This window comes from Paecilomyces variotii (assembly GCF_004022145.1).
Source record: "Paecilomyces variotii strain CBS 101075 chromosome Unknown C8Q69scaffold_1, whole genome shotgun sequence".
Taxonomy (NCBI): domain Eukaryota; kingdom Fungi; phylum Ascomycota; class Eurotiomycetes; order Eurotiales; family Thermoascaceae; genus Paecilomyces; species Paecilomyces variotii.
The window spans coordinates 802,934-818,163 of NW_021167140.1; the positions used below are offsets into that span (position 1 = coordinate 802,934).

Here is a 15,230-nt window from a genome sequence, read left to right on the forward strand (position 1 = left end):
TACCGGCTGTGGATAGAATGGAGTCGTCGTAGCACGAGAAAGAGGCGCGAACAGCAAATATGGGGGAAGAACAAAGGAACAAGGAGGTAAATACCGATCACAGGATAGCGAGATGGAAAGGAAGGTAGTGTTGATGGCGAAAGATGATACCCCGTAGAGAAGTTGAACTTGGAGGGACTTTGCGAGATGCGCCGCTCGTGCCAAGCCCGCAGTCTCCCGTTCGGGAAGGCGTCGTCTCTGCGCGCACGTGCCGGCTGTCACCCTAAACAGAGCAAGTGAAGAAAACAGAAGATCATGAATGTACCAACAGATAATCTCTATCAGACCTTGGAAAAAGTTTTCAATGTGGTCAATATATCCTGTCCGCCAGAACCCTTGACTTGCTTGAACGGTTTATCGAGGGTCTATGGCAATGGAGCTCCCTTGGGAACATGCTCGAAGGAAACTTGAAAGAAGAAAAGAGGTTGACGTTCATGATATCAACAAAGCTATTACTCATTAATGGCTTCTATGATGCTACTTTACACGTATGGGACTCTGCTACGTCTATATTAGCACTGAACCCGCTCATACACCAGTCTCTCGAGCGGGAGTTGCTTTCTGCTCGAGAAATATGGCTCATACTGTGGTACCAGCTTTTTGATAAAAGGACTAAATGTGTTTGGCTATATATCTAGTCACAGATGTCTTTTGCAGACGAATCTCGAGGGTTCTGTTCAAGTCGTGGGGAACCGTCTCAGGCATGATATCGAGTCAAATCGACTGACTCTATGTACGCATGCAGATCGCGACGGGGGAATGTGGGCAGAAATCAGGTTCACGCTGGCTTTATGTATGGTTTCCAACATCTCGGGGCATCAGAATATTCGGGTCCTCAGGCTTCACAACATCACCAGCACGGCAACAGATAAGAGATGTCCCTCGAAGGAGCCTCTCAAACTGCTCAGAAGTCGAGGAAAATAGATTTTTGCTCTCTTAAGCTTTTCAGGAAACGACAGAGAGAACACCGTCTTGGACAAGCCGACGGGCCGGGTGCATGTGTCAGGGACTCGCGAAGATCATTCCATATCGCAATAGTCGATTTTGCGAGAATGGCAGTCGCAGACGTCCTTGTCTGGGTGAGCACGGGTCAAGTGTGCATATAGTAAATTGCCACTGGACCGTAAGTCTACAGGCCGGTCTTTCCAAGCGTCTCCGCGAGCTTGTCAACCTCCTTGTCATCTTCTTGGGGAACATCCTCGTCTTCAGACTGGACGGTCTCTTTGAGCGTCTTAGCGGCCTTGTGCTCTTCGAGTTCTTTGTCCTCGTCTTCCTCCACTTCCTCCTCACTGTCCTCCTCCAGCTCATCCAGTTCGTCAATACCCCACATGTCCTCAGGATCGTCGTCTTTACCGTGCTTCTCCTTACGTCCCTCCAAAAGCTCACGCAGCTCCTCGATGTTTCCATCATCCTCGAAGAACTTGTTTCCGTTCAGCTCAATGCGCTTTAGCACCGGGAGTGCTGTCTTCGTGGCATGTAGGAACTGCTTGACACCTTCAGCAGTGATGTCGTTATACTGGAGGCGGAGCGTTTCAATCTTGTCATTCTTGCCTGTGGCCAAGGCTTGTGCAACCTTGATACCTCCTCGCGCAGAGAGCAAACAGTCACCAACACCAAGCTCACGCAGAGCAGGCCAGCCAGTCACAACCTCTGCAAGTGCACTGGATCCGGTAGCAGTGAAGGTATTGTCCTGCAGATCCAAAACCTCGATGGCTTTGGTGTGGCGCAGACCATCCTTGAGTAGCAAGGAGATACCCTCCTGTCTGATTCCGTTCTGGGTCATCTTCACTGAACGGATACCCTTTGCGTGAGCTTCATAGGCACGCGCCCATGCGGCCATTGAGCCATTCTCGAGTCGGTTGCGTCCACAGACAATAGTCTCGAGCAGCGGAATCTCGGTTCCTTCCTTAGCTTCCTTGCGCGCGGCCTCCTTGCGCTCTGCGAGCTTTGTCAGCGCGTCGGCGATCAATGTTCCAGCAGCAGGGCCCAGTCCATTGTTGTTCAGAATGAGATGGCGCAGAGGAACGTGGCGTGAGAGGAAGTCCACAAGGGGCGCTTGGGTGTTGAGGCCGAACGCATTGTCGGAAAGGTTGACAGTGTGAAGGGTCTTGATTTCGAGAAGAGCGTTCAGAAGAGAGGTCAGAGCAGGTGGGATCTCGGACAGGAGGCGCGAAGTGAAAATGTCGGCGAGGTCGGCGACTTCGAGATTCTTCTGCGCAGACAAGGCAGGCGCCAAACGCTCGCAGGCCGGGGCACCGAAAGTGTTGCCGCCAAGGCGAACTTCGGTGAAGTCGTTGCTTTCGAGAAGAGGCTTGATATGCGCCTCAATATCCTCAGCAGTATCGAGCTTGAGTCCTTTGCCCTCGAGGGAGAAGACCTTTGGAGGGGCCATGGCGGGGTAGTGGGGGTATCTGTGTGCGAAGATAATCCTTTTCGACTTGAAAATACGGCTAAAAGATTCCTTTGAAGGAGAAACAACCGTGAAGAGACCAAGAAGGAATCTCTAGAAGAGCGGGGTGGGAGCCAGTGGCTTTGAAGACAGCCGAAAGAAGCCTTGTTTTGTTGTGACTAGACTCTCTTTCGCCCCTGAAAAGAAAATAACAATAATGTATTAAGTCACTCCGCGCGATCTCCGCTCCGGCGAACCACAGCGACCTTGAGCGCACCTTCGGCGCTCATCTGCCGCCGAAGTCACCGGATGTCGCCATACCATAAGTAATTAATCAGCCAGAGGAATATTTCCATTCCCTAAACAACCACCGTCGTCTAAACCTTCGTTATTTCCCCAATTCTTGCGTTCAGCGTCCATCTATAAGCGCTTCAAGATGTCGTGGCTCTTCGGTTCTTCAAACGGTAAGGATTCTTTCTCAAAACTTCTCAATTCCTGCATGGCTCCGCAAACCTCCGAATGCGTCTGAGCTAGACAGATCTTCATGCAGTCCCTCCACTCAGGAAAGAGCCAATCCAGATCAGCTTTCTTCCATTTGGAAATCTATTATAACCATCAATATCAAATGATCTGACAACTTCTCGCTAACATATCTACCTCGAATAGCTCCTGCAGTGTCTGCTCCTGCTCCCGTTAATGCGGTGAACATCCAAGCCTCAGAACCAGCCAGCAAGCCCAAGGTAAGCCAGTTCAGTTACCGGAACTCTCTATTCTCGAATTTCATACTAATGTATTTCTTCTGTGCTTTAGCCCTGCTGTGTCTGCAAGGAAGAGAAGTCTTCCCGAGACGACTGCATGCTGTTCTCGAAATCCGACGATCCGGCCAACAACGACTGCAAGCCCCTGGTTGAGCAGTACAAGAGCTGTATGGCTGGTTATGGATTTAAGATCTAAGATCTGATATTTAAGATTGGTTTTCACACTGGGCGTTGGACTTCGTCTTGCATTGGGAGGGGGGGAGCAATTGGCATTAAATAAATATGTACACTACACTACTCGCACCGCGCCATTATGCCTTTCGACATGCTGGCTGGATTGGTCATATCCTTTATTTAGACTATTGATGACGGGCTGCATGTTGAGTGTGGTCATGTCGCATGTATAATGAAACTCATCTCTTAAATATTTGGTCTTTTTTATTTTTATTCTGTTTTTGATTGTTGCTGATAGGTCTATATGATGGCAAGATATTCGTGATCACTGCAGCGATGTAGAAATACTGGATAGGATCATGACATCAGACGGAATGAGTAGGACAATGAAGTATTGATTACATGGATGGAATAAAATGGTAATAATAAAATGTGTTCAAGCTGAAATACAGGGAAAAAAGGGTATCTGTACAAGAAGTGAAAGAGTTTTGAGTTGTGAGGACGCCCGAAAAAAAAGGAAAGTTAAGGCTTCCACAAAGAGAACTTAACGGCGTCTATTGTCTCTTCTTCTTGATCTCTTCGTCCGATGCTTTTGGGCTTAGTTTCGAGCTCTGTGCAATCAGTTTCCACGTGCACCAGAGGTAGGCAATACCGAAACCACTGGCACCGATCAAAACATTCAGCACCACCCACAAGTCAGGCTTTTCGGGCGGAGGTGTGACAAAGGCTTCAAGGATATGCCAAGCAATCATGGCAGAGTAGAAGGAGAAGTGTAGGAGTTTTGTGATGATATGGAGGTTGGCACGGGGCGTTGCAGCGTTGGTTTGAGGGTGGTTGCGGAAGATATCTAGCGAAGTGGGTGGCAGACCCAGCAGATATGCCCAGAGGAGAGTGATGACAAAGTACGGGATGCGCAATTGTTCCCGCTTAAGTAGAGGGAACATAGTCCACGCCCCAAGACAGTTCGCCCAGCCAACCCAGGCCCGAGTCTCCTTGCTGAGACCACCTTCACCTCCAAGCAACAAGGTCATCGGGAGAAGCGGTAGCAGCACGCTCTTCTCGTGCACTTGGAAGGAGAATAGGAAGAAACCCCACGCACAGCTGGAAAGCGCTGGAAGGAGAAGCGAGGGTCGAGGATGGCGCAGAATAATAACACAAGGGATGAAGATGGAGGCTGACGTGGCACCGAGAGAGACCTTCTGGAGGACTGTGGTAGGGAAGCGGTTGAGTTTGTAAAAGGTGTGGACTGCACACCAGGCGTTGGCGACTTTGTCTTCAAAGAGACCTCGAGCGAAGGGAAAGATGCGATGAACTGCTTGAGCAAGCTGGAAAAGCGGAGGATAGATCCACGAATCCTCGTCCAGTGACTGCAAAAACGAGGGCACAGGTGCGGCAATTGGGATTCCACGATGCTTATCATAAAGGGCACCAGCGATTAGCGGCGCGAATATGATGAGAAAAGTAGCCAGAGTGACCACCGCAATAGAGATGAGCCGCACGATCCTGATCCGGGGGAATATGCAGGATCCCAACAAAAAGCAAAACATGATTGGCGCATAGTAGAGTGCCATCTGTTTAAAAGTAAGTGCGCCTACAAAGAAAATGCATGCCCACAGAGAGCGTCCGGCAAGGATACTTGACAGACTGGCAACCACCAGTCCCAACATGACGGTGTTATATTGGAAATGACCGTGGTCAATCAGAATGGTAGACGGTTGCATCAAAACGGCCACGAGCGCAGTCGACGCTGACCATGCGTGCACTCCCTGCATGCGGCTGTAGCGACGAAGGAAGATGACAACGGCCGGGATGTAGACGAGATATTCGGAGACAACCACCGTAGCACGCATATAGACCTTCAACGATGGGTCCTCGAAGCCGCGGGACTTGTCGAGTGCAAACCATGCTGGATCGAAGAGGGAGCCACTTAAAGGTCAGTGAATCTTGTTGAGCCAGCTGAGGTAGATGAGGACATACACTTTACCCAGTAGCCAGCTGTGATACGCAGTCAATGGAGGATAATCCAAGCCCCAGTACTGGAGGTCATATAGGTACCACATCGATGTCGGAAGATGAATCGTCAATTCCATCCAGTGCCGCTGCGCCTCGAAATCACCGTACATCGGAGGTGCTTGGAATCCTAAAGGACATATAATTAGCTTGAGACTCTCCTCGTGCCGCATCTGATTGTTGCAACTGACCAGAATATCCCCACAAGCTCACTGCCCACCGGAACAAACCCACAGTCATGAGGATCAAAGGCAGAATGAGCCATTGTGAAACTCCTGCACGAGCACCCCATAGAAAGGAAACCAGCGGAAAGGCGGGGGATGGATGGCTGCTGCTCGGGTCCTGGACGAGGTCATTGTTCGAGGTGGGTGATGTAGTGAACACATTTCTCTTCTTCCGTGGCCGGTGGGACGAAGGCGTAGAAGGATTCGCCATTGTGAGATGTGAGCTAGATGATGTATCAATTCGTTTCCATGGATTGTTCTGCTAGGTATTTGCCCATAGATAGACAACCCCGGAAGACGCCGTGGGCAGCAAAAGAGCGGGTATTGATTATCGTGTACAGAGCTAACGGCTAACAGCTTAACAGCCAACAGCTAACAAGTGAGGGTGAAAAGGTACCCGCGAGTACGCGCAGATCGCGATGTGTCGCCGCGGCAGTCGAGGTACCCACAAGTCACTCCAATCTGCCACTGTTAAGCCAATGATGCCTGATTTTCCTGGAATCCACCCGTACTAACGCTCGATGCAGTCTAGACTGGGCAGGCGGTGAGAAAATTTCCTGTAGCTCCAGCCGCTAGACTTTTTTTTTTTCTTATCAGAGCTCTCCTCCCAGATTTTTTTCTCTTTTCCTCTCTACCTTTTTCAACCCCCATCAACACTTTGATTACAGATCCTATTCTTGAAGAATCACCTTCAAGAATCCCCTGTCGAATCACTGACTACTAGTCTTTGATTCTTTTGTAACTGACACAGCAGCGTGGGCGTACTTTGCAGTACTCTGCAACTTGACATCTGTGGGCTGATAACACTGTGGGCTGTGGGATACTGCACTTCTATTCTGTGGGACGCTTTCTCGTGGGCTTCATAAATAGTGGGTTGCATACCTGTCCGTCTCTGTGGGCTTGAACATTGTCCGTTGTGGGTTTACTTGTGGGTATTTGCACTTGCAGTCTCTAGAAGTTCTACTTCCTGTGAGACCTGTTGTTGGCTGTGATCAGATCACTACTAGTGATTCTTTTCGAGGGCTTTGTTAGTTTCTTCAAATCGGGTGTTGTGGGAAAGTAGGCTCTGCCGCACATCGAGAAGTTCACACTTCTCGTTCCAGACCATCTGTTAAATCTCTCGTCACACGCGGGATATCGGTATGTCTATTCGAGTTTCCTTCACCAATCTCAATGCTAACTTCGAGTGTGTATAGAATCAAAATGTCGAAGACCAAGGCTACCAAGGTCGCCAAGGGCGCTGACAAGACCGAGAAGACTTTGACCAAGGTCAAGGACGCCGGTGTCACCAAGGCGTCGCAGACTCCCAAGGCCAAGGGCAAGGAGATCGCTCGCCAGCTCGCTGCCAAGGAGGAGAAGGCTTCCAAGAAGAACAAGAAGAAGGCTCCCACCCCTAGCAGCTCCGACTCGGAGTCTGACAGCGATGAGGAGATGAAGAACGCCAGCTCCTCCAGCAGCGAGAGCGAGAGCGAGAGCGAAGACGAGAAGCCTGCCAAGAAGGAGACCAAGAAGGCTGCCAAGCCAGCGGCTAAGCCTGCTGAGTCTTCCTCTGAATCCGAGTCTGAGGAGTCCTCCGAAGAGGAGGCCCCCAAGAAGACCGAGACCAAGAAGAAGGCTGAGCCAAAGAAGGCTGAACCCAAGAAGGAGAGCAGTGACAGCGACGACTCTGAGTCTGAGTCTGAGTCGGAGTCCGAGGCTGAGTCTGACTCTGAGTCCTCTGAGAGTGAGGACGAGGCTCCTGCTAAGGCCAAGAAGGCCGAGCCTGCCAAGAAGGCCAACGGCGCGAAGAAGGTATGTTACGACGCTTGATCATGCCATATTACATTGGCTAACTATCCCAGGATGACTCTTCCTCTGAGAGTGAGGAGTCTGATTCTTCCGACAAGTCCGGCTCTGGTTCCGATTCCGAGTCTGACTCTGACTCTGACTCTGATTCCGAGGAGACTGAAGAGTCTGCCAAGGAGTCGCCCAAGGAGTCGCCCAAGAAGCGCAAGGCGGACGAGCAGGAGGCTCCTGCTGCAAAGAAGTCGAAGACCCAGGAGATCCCCGGCGCGAGTGCCAACCTCTTTGTCGGAAACCTGTCCTGGAACGTCGACGAGGAGTGGCTCCGCCAGGAGTTTGACGGATTTGGCGAGCTTTCTGGTGTCCGTATTGTGACTGAGCGTGACACTGGTCGTTCCCGAGGGTGAGTTTCTCTTGCTGTTATATACTGTTAGCAGATTCCGGGCTAAGCTAACTTGCTGCAGTTTCGGATACGTTGAGTTCGTCAACGTGGCCGACGCCGTCAAGGCCTACGAGGCCAAGAAGGGTGCTGAGGTCGATGGCCGCAAGATCAACCTCGACTACGCCAATGCTCGCCCTGCCAACAACGAGGGTGGCCAGAGAGACCGCGCCCAGGCTCGTGCCCGTTCTTTCGGTGACCAGACCAGCCCCGAGAGTGACACTCTCTTCATCGGCAACCTCCCCTTCAGCGCCAGCGAAGACGCCATCAACCAGACCTTCGCCGAGCAGGGAAGCATCCTTGGCATCCGTCTGCCCACCGACCCTGAGTCGGGCCGTCCCAAGGGCTTCGGTTACATCCAGTTCTCGTCCGTTGACGAGGCCCGCGCTGCGCTCAACAACCTGCAGGGCGCTGAGCTCGAAGGCCGCAGCATGCGTCTGGACTTCAGCACTCCTCGCCAGAACAACGGAGACTCTGGCCGTGGTGGTGGCCGTGGCGGTTTCGGCGGTCGTGGCGGTCGCGGTGGCCGCGGTGGCCGTGGAGGCCGTGGTGGCTTTGGTGGTGGCCGGGGCCCCGGTACCGGTGCCAACAGCACCAACCGTGGCGGTGTTGGTGAGTTCCAGGGCAAGAAGACCACCTTCTAGAGGGCTGCATTCTGTATAAACGGCTAAGGTAGGTATTTATTCCCCGGGCGTCCGTTATGCTGGGTTTCCTGTTCTATCTCGCTGAGGTTGTTCTCATTCTGGGTCGGGTATCTGGAACCCCTCAAAAGTCTCTGTATTTCTGTCTCCGTGTACGATCGTAATTTCTCTCAATATGAATGTGAAGACTATCCATGGTTCATCTCTTGCCTTTCCGTCTGGATCATCCTGTGTAGCGTGGTTTAGTTGTACTAGAACATATTCGTAGGGTACATTATTGTGTAGGAACCGGAGGGGAACTTTGATGATCCGCACGGACCCCTCTCCGCTCGTGAGCACGTACCATACTTAGGTCAGATAACAGTAGTAACTACTGTAGTAGTATCTATGTTACTACTGGAGTTGATTCAGTTGTTAGTTTACAGAACCAGTAAGACTGGATCAGGTCAGTCCATTATCCAGCGGACAATGATCTATGGATCGCCCACTCGAGTATATAGTACGAAGTGACTGCTCAACCCCGCCCAGTTAGTGATGTGTTGACCAACTCAGCTGCCGCGTTTAGCCTCAGTCAGGCAGTCACGGGTTCGTCGGCAAGGCATCACTCATCACTTCTTTGTATCTATGATCTCTCTCTCTCTCTCTCTCCCTCTTTCTGTTCACTTCCCCAGGGGAGATGCACGTCTCCCGCTGCGTCCAACAACGCCGTCTTCGTATCTCAACTGCTTCCCCCTGATCCATTTGCCCCTCCTCGAAGATAAGATCGTACTCTTGAGTATCAGATCGCTGCTGGTTCCCACCCGGCCCCACCAAACCCCAACGACCGTTCGTAAACTACTTCCCCCCCCTTGACCGCCAGCTCGTGCCGGATCGTGGTGATCGAGTGTCGTCCGACTACGGAGCACATGCGTTGAGACCCTCCTGGCTGTTCATCCTTTATAACGGGGGGCCTCTCCATCGCCTGTCTGCGCCAGAGATGCAACCAAATCACTATCCTCTCCTGGGTCACGTCCGCGAGGGCACGCCCGACTCCAGACCCGCGATGCAGATGACGCGAGACGCCCATCAGCCATCTCGAGAACCAGCCATGCGGTCACGTAACCAGGCCACCAGATCAGAAGGTGTGTATTCAGCCTCTCCGTGTCCAAAACCAGCACTCCTTGCCCCGTTGAGACTGCTTTTCCTTCTGGATCCTTGATGTGTACTCATTGTAACCGATGCCTCGCGCTCTTGTACATACTATATCCCGTTATACATTAACAACAATCCCTGAACGGCGTTCCTCGCACGCCTGCAACAACCCCTGCTCTCACTCAGTAACCATGTACTCACTGCGCCATTATCTAGACTCCTGGATCGAGGTCTCATCCCAGCCATCGTCCTCATCTCTCTCTTCGGCTGCCACCAACGACGATATCGTCACCACCGGTCTGCGCGTCGAGGGTCCACAGCCCAACCCGCACAACCACCGTAGTCGACGCCGGCGTCTCGAACAGCTCGCTGCCGCCACTGCGCCGCCTCTCCACTATTCCAGAGAGCCCAGTGGTGCCAGCAGCAGCCAGGATGAATATGAAGAGAGCTCGAGTGAGTCGGACCGGGTTATGACCAGTTCCAACGAGGACATCACCGCACAGCCTCGCGAACCGTTGTTCCTGCGAGCTGGTCCGACTGCTTCAGATGCAGCCCCGTCCAGTGATGAAGACGACGATGATGATAATTCCACTGCCCTGGGAATGCGAGTCAGCTCGTCGCCGTTCGTGCCCCAGCCCAATGCGTTCACCCACCCTCCCGTTTCCCAGACGTCTTCCAGGACCAGGCCAGCGGATGTGCCTCTCCCCAGTCCAACCGTAATCTCCAGCTCGAGCAGGCGCACCGCAACGAGGCACAATTCGTACTCCAGCACGCGTACAGCACGGAGACAGCAGCATCAGCACAGCCCTTACAACATGATTTCACCTTCGTACCAGGCCGACCACGACGCTGCGTTGCGTGCCAGTCTATCCACTCTGCTGTCTTATGCCACAGCAGCGCGGGGTCTGCCAAAGAATGACACTCAACCGCACGAGCGTAGTCCCGCCGCAGCCCAGCCCTCTACCTTCCGTCTAGTCCCGGAGTCGGTGGCAATGGGCGAGGATAGCAGTGCGGAAGAACCGCGTGCTTCTGGTCCATCTACAGAAGATCAGACTGCTGGGCCCAGTCGTCTGGAGAAGAGCCCTGGATCCGCTCCGGGGGGATCATCGAATGCCTCTTCTTCAGCCCCGAAGCAAAAGCGGAGAACGAGCTCCAAGGATCGTTCATCTGCCCACGCTTCCCCATCAAAGAAGTCTCGCCGCGCTAATCTCACGGATTCGGTTTCCAATGTCAGCCCTACTCTCGTGACTTGGGTCATCAGTGCAGGAGTCGTCGTTCTTTTCTCCGCCATCAGTTTCTCCGCCGGTTATGCTCTTGGCCGTGAGGTCGGCCGGACTGAGGGGTCTTGGATGGGCGACGGCGGCGCGGGCGCCTTGTCAGGCTCTGGAGCGTCTAACTGTGGCAGAGAGGCCGTCAAAGGTGGGCTGAAGCGGCTCAGATGGAGCGCGGCAGCAGGACCCGGTATCAGCGCGTAGGACTTTTCTCTGTTCAAGTTGCCCGGCTAAAGGTGTTTATGGCTCTCACATCAACGGATTGATGGAAGGAGGTGACGAATATTACGACGACGATGCTGACGATTTTGGTATGGTTGGAGAGGAGGCAAAGGAAAAAGGACCTGAATACCCTTCACTATGGTTCATGAATCTCAATTGGCGCGCGGTTCTCTTTTTGGTTCTTTTCTTTTTCTTTTTTTAATCCGTGATTGCCGTTCTCTGGAGCTACTGTAATCCTTGGGCTCCGGAGTCCTGTCTGTTTTATAAGAGTTGTTCTCTGACTCGTGCACAACAGTCATCGATGACTTAAGACCATTTGAGGTGGTTTGGCGGCGGGACACTCTGGTACACCCGAGTCGATCATGGCAGGTAATCGTGCTGTTTCTTCAGTTTGGGTGCGTGATTTGCGGCATTTAGTTGGGGCGTCGATTTCCTTGCAAAATCAGGTTATACCCTTCATATCCTCTCATTTGTCCCGACAGTGAATGTTTTGATCTAGGCAGTTAGCAATCTACTGCAGCTAATCCTATCCTCTTTTGAGGAAGCCTTATAGAGAATCAATTTCCTTTTTTCCCTTCATGAATACTTTCACTTCCAATTAATTACCTTATGTGTAGCCGCCATCCACGAAAGCGCCTCGATTCTATCTATATCTACCAAGGAGCTCCCAATCAGACTCGTTTAGAACAGACGACCAAGCAAACCACATCGCCTCCACATTCCGACGACGTCCCACTAAACCCAGAGCATTCAGCCTAGCCGAGTCCCAAAAGACCACACCAAAGCGTCGGTAGTACGAGGAGTCTACACCTCTCAACGGGCTGTTTGGACTACGTCCACAATCAGATATACAATCATAACCGCGAGGATAGAGAAGCCAGATTGCATTTTTCCCAAAACTTGTCCATCGCTGTTCTTTCACCGGTCTGAATTTGGGACAGCAATAGCTCAGGTTATCTGGAAGAGAAACAGAAGAAGAAGAGGAGGAGGAGGAAAGCATCCACGACTCGATCTTATCTCTCCCACCAGCCTCTGTTGCCAACCACGATATAGAAGTCCGTAATTGCTCCACCAGAATCATATCATTGATTACTTCACTCTTCCAGAACTTCAGAATATTATTAGCCCCCGGCGAGACCCAACACGCTCCAACGCCCATCTCGGAGAAAAAGCCAGGAACACTACCGATCGCATCGCGAAGTTCAAAAAATAGAACAACCCGCAACACCGCATAAAGTATGCGCTGTTCTTCAAACCATGTCGGAGCTCCAAGATCGTATGGCTTAAATGGTTTTCCAACCGGGCGTTTCGAGCGATCAAGCCCGATTTCATCACAATGATATCTTTTACCCCTTGGTAAATGCTCTAGCGTAGTGAGATCCATGCAATTCTTGATCATCGCGTGGAAGAAAGCATGTGTGATTCGGCGGATCTTCGTACTGAACTCGAGAAGTCGATAGAGAATAACATATGGTATGTATCTCGGTAGAGGTCTCATGCAGCCGAAGGGGTATTTCGGCTTGTAGTCCGGATTGTGTATTAGAGAGCGAATAAGTTCAGTGTAGGATCTAGTTAGTGGGTTTTGATGATGATGATGATGATCATCATCTTCTGAAGAATGATAGGTATGTTTCCGCCACCAGATGAGGGTTAATGTCCTGATTATGGTCCTGACGGGTTGATAGAGACCTTTCTCTCGTGTTGGGTTCGATATTATGTTCTCGACGATTTCGGAGAATGAATTGTCTTCTTGGAGGAAGGTTGCTATGGTGGGTGATGCTATGGAGAGTGTGTGTAGTGTAGGTAGATCGGGGAGATGGGAGAGGAGATAGCGGAGCGCGAACCAGGGGAGACGGTTGAAAGGGTCCATGATGTTGTTACTCTGAAATTGAAGAAGAAGGGTTATTGGATGGATTTTATTTCAGTGGTCTTTTGCGCGAGGAGAAGAGTGTTTGTTGTTGTTGTAGGGAGGTGTTATTCACTTCTGGGAAAGGTGCCTGGTCTAAGTTCAGTTGACCGACATGATGCTGAGTCATGGTCAGCGGCGAGTCAGATGGAGAAAGTGAAATAATTGAGCATGGTATACTTTCATCGTACTATAGCAAGCTTTTTGCAGAAAACGGCCTTGTCTTGTATGTGTATAGAGTACCTAGTAGTTATCAAGTGAGTCGTAGAGTGTCTGGAGAGAGTAGCCCTAATGTGGACTAGTGCCATCACTATCATCCGCTATCTTTTTGTCACCGATCTCGCTCCCCGCAGAAAAGTGTCATACATAGGAGTATCTCGCTACCTCACCATCCACCAGCCCTACCGACATCATGAGCGGACAGAAAGCGGTCGCGGAGAATATGCTTTGGGGGGGTCGATTCACTCGTCAGTCATGGTCACTCAATTGCTGTTTCCCCGACCGTGTGAGTCACTGAAGCTAACCCGACAAATCTAGAGGGACTCGACCCTCTCATGGTCCAGTACAACCAGTCTCTGCCCTACGACCGGATCCTTTGGAGCCAGGATATTGCTGGATCGATCGCTTTCGCCAGAGCGAACAGCAAGACCGGCATCCTCACCCAGCACGAATTCGCCGAGATTGAGCGCGGCTTCAAGCAGATCGCAGAGGAATGGCGGACAAATACCTTCGTCGTCAAGGAGAATGACGAGGATATCCACACCGCGAACGAGCGGAGGCTGAGCGAGATCATCGGGAAGGAAATTGGAGGAAAGCTGCACACGGGACGGTCCAGGAACGAACAGATTGCGACAGACATGAGACTCTGGCTCCGTGATGAGCTCCGCAAGCTGGACGGCTACCTGTCTGACCTGATCAAGGTCGCCATTGCCCGTGCAGAGAAGGAAATCGACTACATCATGCCTGGTTACACTCACCTGCAGAAAGCTCAGCCTGTTCGATGGAGCCACTGGCTGCTGTCCCACGCCACTGCATTCGCATCCGAACTGCAGCGTCTCCGTGAGGTCACCAAGCGTGTTAACCGCAGCCCTCTGGGCACGGGTGCCTTGGCTGGAAACCCTTTCCACATTGACCGTGAGGCGATGGCCAAGGAATTGGGCTTCGAGGGCTTGCTGTACAACTCGATGAACGCCGTTGGGGACCGTGACTTTGCCATGGAGACGATGCAGTGGGGTAGTTCGTTCATGCTGAAGATCTCTCGCTGGGCGGAGGATCTTATCATCTACAGTAGTCTCGAGTTCGGTTTCGTCCGTCTGGCAGATGCGTACTCGACGGGCTCGTCCTTGATGCCTCAGAAGAAGAACGCAGGTGAGTCATCTTTTTTGGGGAGCCTTTTCTTTTCTTTTTTAAATTTATTTCATCAAACTGAAAGCTAACTCCGTGCATAGACAGTCTCGAACTTTTGCGAGGCAAGGCTGGCCGTGCCTTTGGCCACATGGCCGGTCTCATGATGACCATCAAGGGTCTGCCCACCACATACAACAAGGATCTCCAGGAGAGCGTGGAGCCTCTTCTCGACCACATCAAGACTGTCGCCGATAGCATCCAGATCGCTACCGGTGTCCTATCCACTCTGACCACGATCCCAGAGAAGATGATCGCTGCTCTGGCACCTGAAATGCTCGCCACCGAGTTTGCTGACTACCTCGTCCGAAAGGGCGTGCCTTTCCGCGAGGGTCACCACATCTCCGGCCGTGTGGTCGCGCTGGCCGAGAAAAACAATGTCCCCATGGACACTCTGACCTTGGAGCAGTTGAAGGGGATCGATGCTCGGTTTGACGAGGACGTCATGGCCTGTCTTGACTATGACCGTGCTGTTGAGCTGAAGGATGCCATTGGTGGCTGCAGCAAGCGTGCTGTGAGGGAGCAGATTGATGTGCTCAAGGGACTCCTCTAAGTTCATTATTTGATGCATGAAGAATTTATATGTGTGACGCAGGTATCTTCGTACCAGGTGCTCTTCCGAAAAAGCATAGATGGATTATGTATATGTGAAGAGAAAATAAAATTAAACAGAGTTCGGGACATCAGCTGCATTCGGACTAGATTTATACTCACCAGAACAGTGTATGTAGTTCTTATTAGTATACTATACGTAATAGGCATATATCTCCTTGTTGAAGTAGTCACGGTCTCAGGCACCTGACTTCTTCAATAACATCGAACTGTGCACTACAAATACAT

At 51.6% G+C, this 15,230-nt stretch overlaps 7 protein-coding genes across 7 annotated transcripts; 4 read left to right on the plus strand and 3 right to left on the minus strand.

Annotated features, from left to right (window-relative positions):
- Positions 1-1,066: 1,066 nt before the first annotated feature.
- On the minus strand, positions 1,067-2,626 carry C8Q69DRAFT_10412 (ran GTPase activating protein 1). Its single transcript, XM_028625048.1, has one exon. It carries the CDS (start codon positions 2,429-2,431, stop codon positions 1,169-1,171), a length of 1,263 nt encoding a protein of 420 aa, XP_028488724.1. The 5' UTR covers positions 2,432-2,626; the 3' UTR covers positions 1,067-1,168.
- Positions 2,627-2,709: 83 nt separating this feature from the next.
- C8Q69DRAFT_449733 (putative cytochrome c oxidase copper chaperone Cox17) lies at positions 2,710-3,618 on the plus strand. The gene is made up of 3 exons (XM_028629388.1): positions 2,710-2,892; positions 3,095-3,168; positions 3,239-3,618. The coding sequence occupies exons 1-3, from the start codon at positions 2,865-2,867 to the stop codon at positions 3,380-3,382; spliced, it is 246 nt and encodes an 81-aa protein (XP_028488725.1). The 5' UTR covers positions 2,710-2,864; the 3' UTR covers positions 3,383-3,618.
- Positions 3,619-5,957, minus strand: C8Q69DRAFT_449735 (glucosyltransferase). The gene is made up of 3 exons (XM_028629389.1): positions 5,562-5,957; positions 5,338-5,500; positions 3,619-5,286 (listed from the first exon to the last, which is right to left on the minus strand). The coding sequence occupies exons 1-3, from the start codon at positions 5,803-5,805 to the stop codon at positions 3,915-3,917; spliced, it is 1,779 nt and encodes a 592-aa protein (XP_028488726.1). The 5' UTR covers positions 5,806-5,957; the 3' UTR covers positions 3,619-3,914.
- Positions 5,958-6,767: 810 nt separating this feature from the next.
- On the plus strand, positions 6,768-8,459 carry C8Q69DRAFT_394886 (hypothetical protein; the record flags this gene model as incomplete). Its single annotated transcript, XM_028627669.1, has 3 exons — positions 6,768-7,306; positions 7,456-7,779; positions 7,841-8,459. The coding sequence occupies 3 exons, from the start codon at positions 6,768-6,770 to the stop codon at positions 8,457-8,459; spliced, it is 1,482 nt and encodes a 493-aa protein (XP_028488727.1).
- Positions 8,460-9,315: 856 nt separating this feature from the next.
- Positions 9,316-11,393, plus strand: C8Q69DRAFT_10210 (hypothetical protein). The gene is made up of 2 exons (XM_028625021.1): positions 9,316-9,577; positions 9,804-11,393. The coding sequence occupies exons 1-2, from the start codon at positions 9,433-9,435 to the stop codon at positions 11,060-11,062; spliced, it is 1,404 nt and encodes a 467-aa protein (XP_028488728.1). The 5' UTR covers positions 9,316-9,432; the 3' UTR covers positions 11,063-11,393.
- Positions 11,393-13,254, minus strand: C8Q69DRAFT_10255 (hypothetical protein). The gene has a single exon (XM_028625027.1). The coding sequence runs from the start codon at positions 12,948-12,950 to the stop codon at positions 11,724-11,726; it is 1,227 nt and encodes a 408-aa protein (XP_028488729.1). The 5' UTR covers positions 12,951-13,254; the 3' UTR covers positions 11,393-11,723.
- C8Q69DRAFT_449750 (argininosuccinate lyase) lies at positions 13,250-15,220 on the plus strand. Its single transcript, XM_028629391.1, has 3 exons — positions 13,250-13,453; positions 13,524-14,354; positions 14,435-15,220. Exons 1-3 carry the CDS (start codon positions 13,399-13,401, stop codon positions 14,941-14,943), a joined length of 1,395 nt encoding a protein of 464 aa, XP_028488730.1. The 5' UTR covers positions 13,250-13,398; the 3' UTR covers positions 14,944-15,220.
- Positions 15,221-15,230: the final 10 nt, after the last annotated feature.

Coding starts and splice junctions, on each gene's coding strand:
- C8Q69DRAFT_10412 (XM_028625048.1), bottom strand. CDS start 2,431: ATGGCCCCTCCAAAGGTCTTCTCCCTCGAGGGCAAAGGACTCAAGCTC.
- C8Q69DRAFT_449733 (XM_028629388.1), top strand. CDS start 2,865: ATGTCGTGGCTCTTCGGTTCTTCAAACG. Junction 2,893..3,094: donor GCTCTTCGGTTCTTCAAACG/GTAAGGATTCTT, acceptor TACCTCGAATAG/CTCCTGCAGTGTCTGCTCCT. Junction 3,169..3,238: donor AACCAGCCAGCAAGCCCAAG/GTAAGCCAGTTC, acceptor TCTGTGCTTTAG/CCCTGCTGTGTCTGCAAGGA.
- C8Q69DRAFT_449735 (XM_028629389.1), bottom strand. CDS start 5,805: ATGGCGAATCCTTCTACGCCTTCGTCCCACCGGCCACGGAAGAAGAGA. Junction 5,501..5,561: donor GAGCTTGTGGGGATATTCTG/GTCAGTTGCAAC, acceptor TATGTCCTTTAG/GATTCCAAGCACCTCCGATG. Junction 5,287..5,337: donor AGCTGGCTACTGGGTAAAGT/GTATGTCCTCAT, acceptor CTGACCTTTAAG/TGGCTCCCTCTTCGATCCAG.
- C8Q69DRAFT_10210 (XM_028625021.1), top strand. CDS start 9,433: ATGCAACCAAATCACTATCCTCTCCTGGGTCACGTCCGCGAGGGCACG. Junction 9,578..9,803: donor CCAGGCCACCAGATCAGAAG/GTGTGTATTCAG, acceptor GCCATTATCTAG/ACTCCTGGATCGAGGTCTCA.
- C8Q69DRAFT_10255 (XM_028625027.1), bottom strand. CDS start 12,950: ATGGACCCTTTCAACCGTCTCCCCTGGTTCGCGCTCCGCTATCTCCTC.
- C8Q69DRAFT_449750 (XM_028629391.1), top strand. CDS start 13,399: ATGAGCGGACAGAAAGCGGTCGCGGAGAATATGCTTTGGGGGGGTCGA. Junction 13,454..13,523: donor TTGGGGGGGTCGATTCACTC/GTCAGTCATGGT, acceptor CGACAAATCTAG/AGGGACTCGACCCTCTCATG. Junction 14,355..14,434: donor GCCTCAGAAGAAGAACGCAG/GTGAGTCATCTT, acceptor CTCCGTGCATAG/ACAGTCTCGAACTTTTGCGA.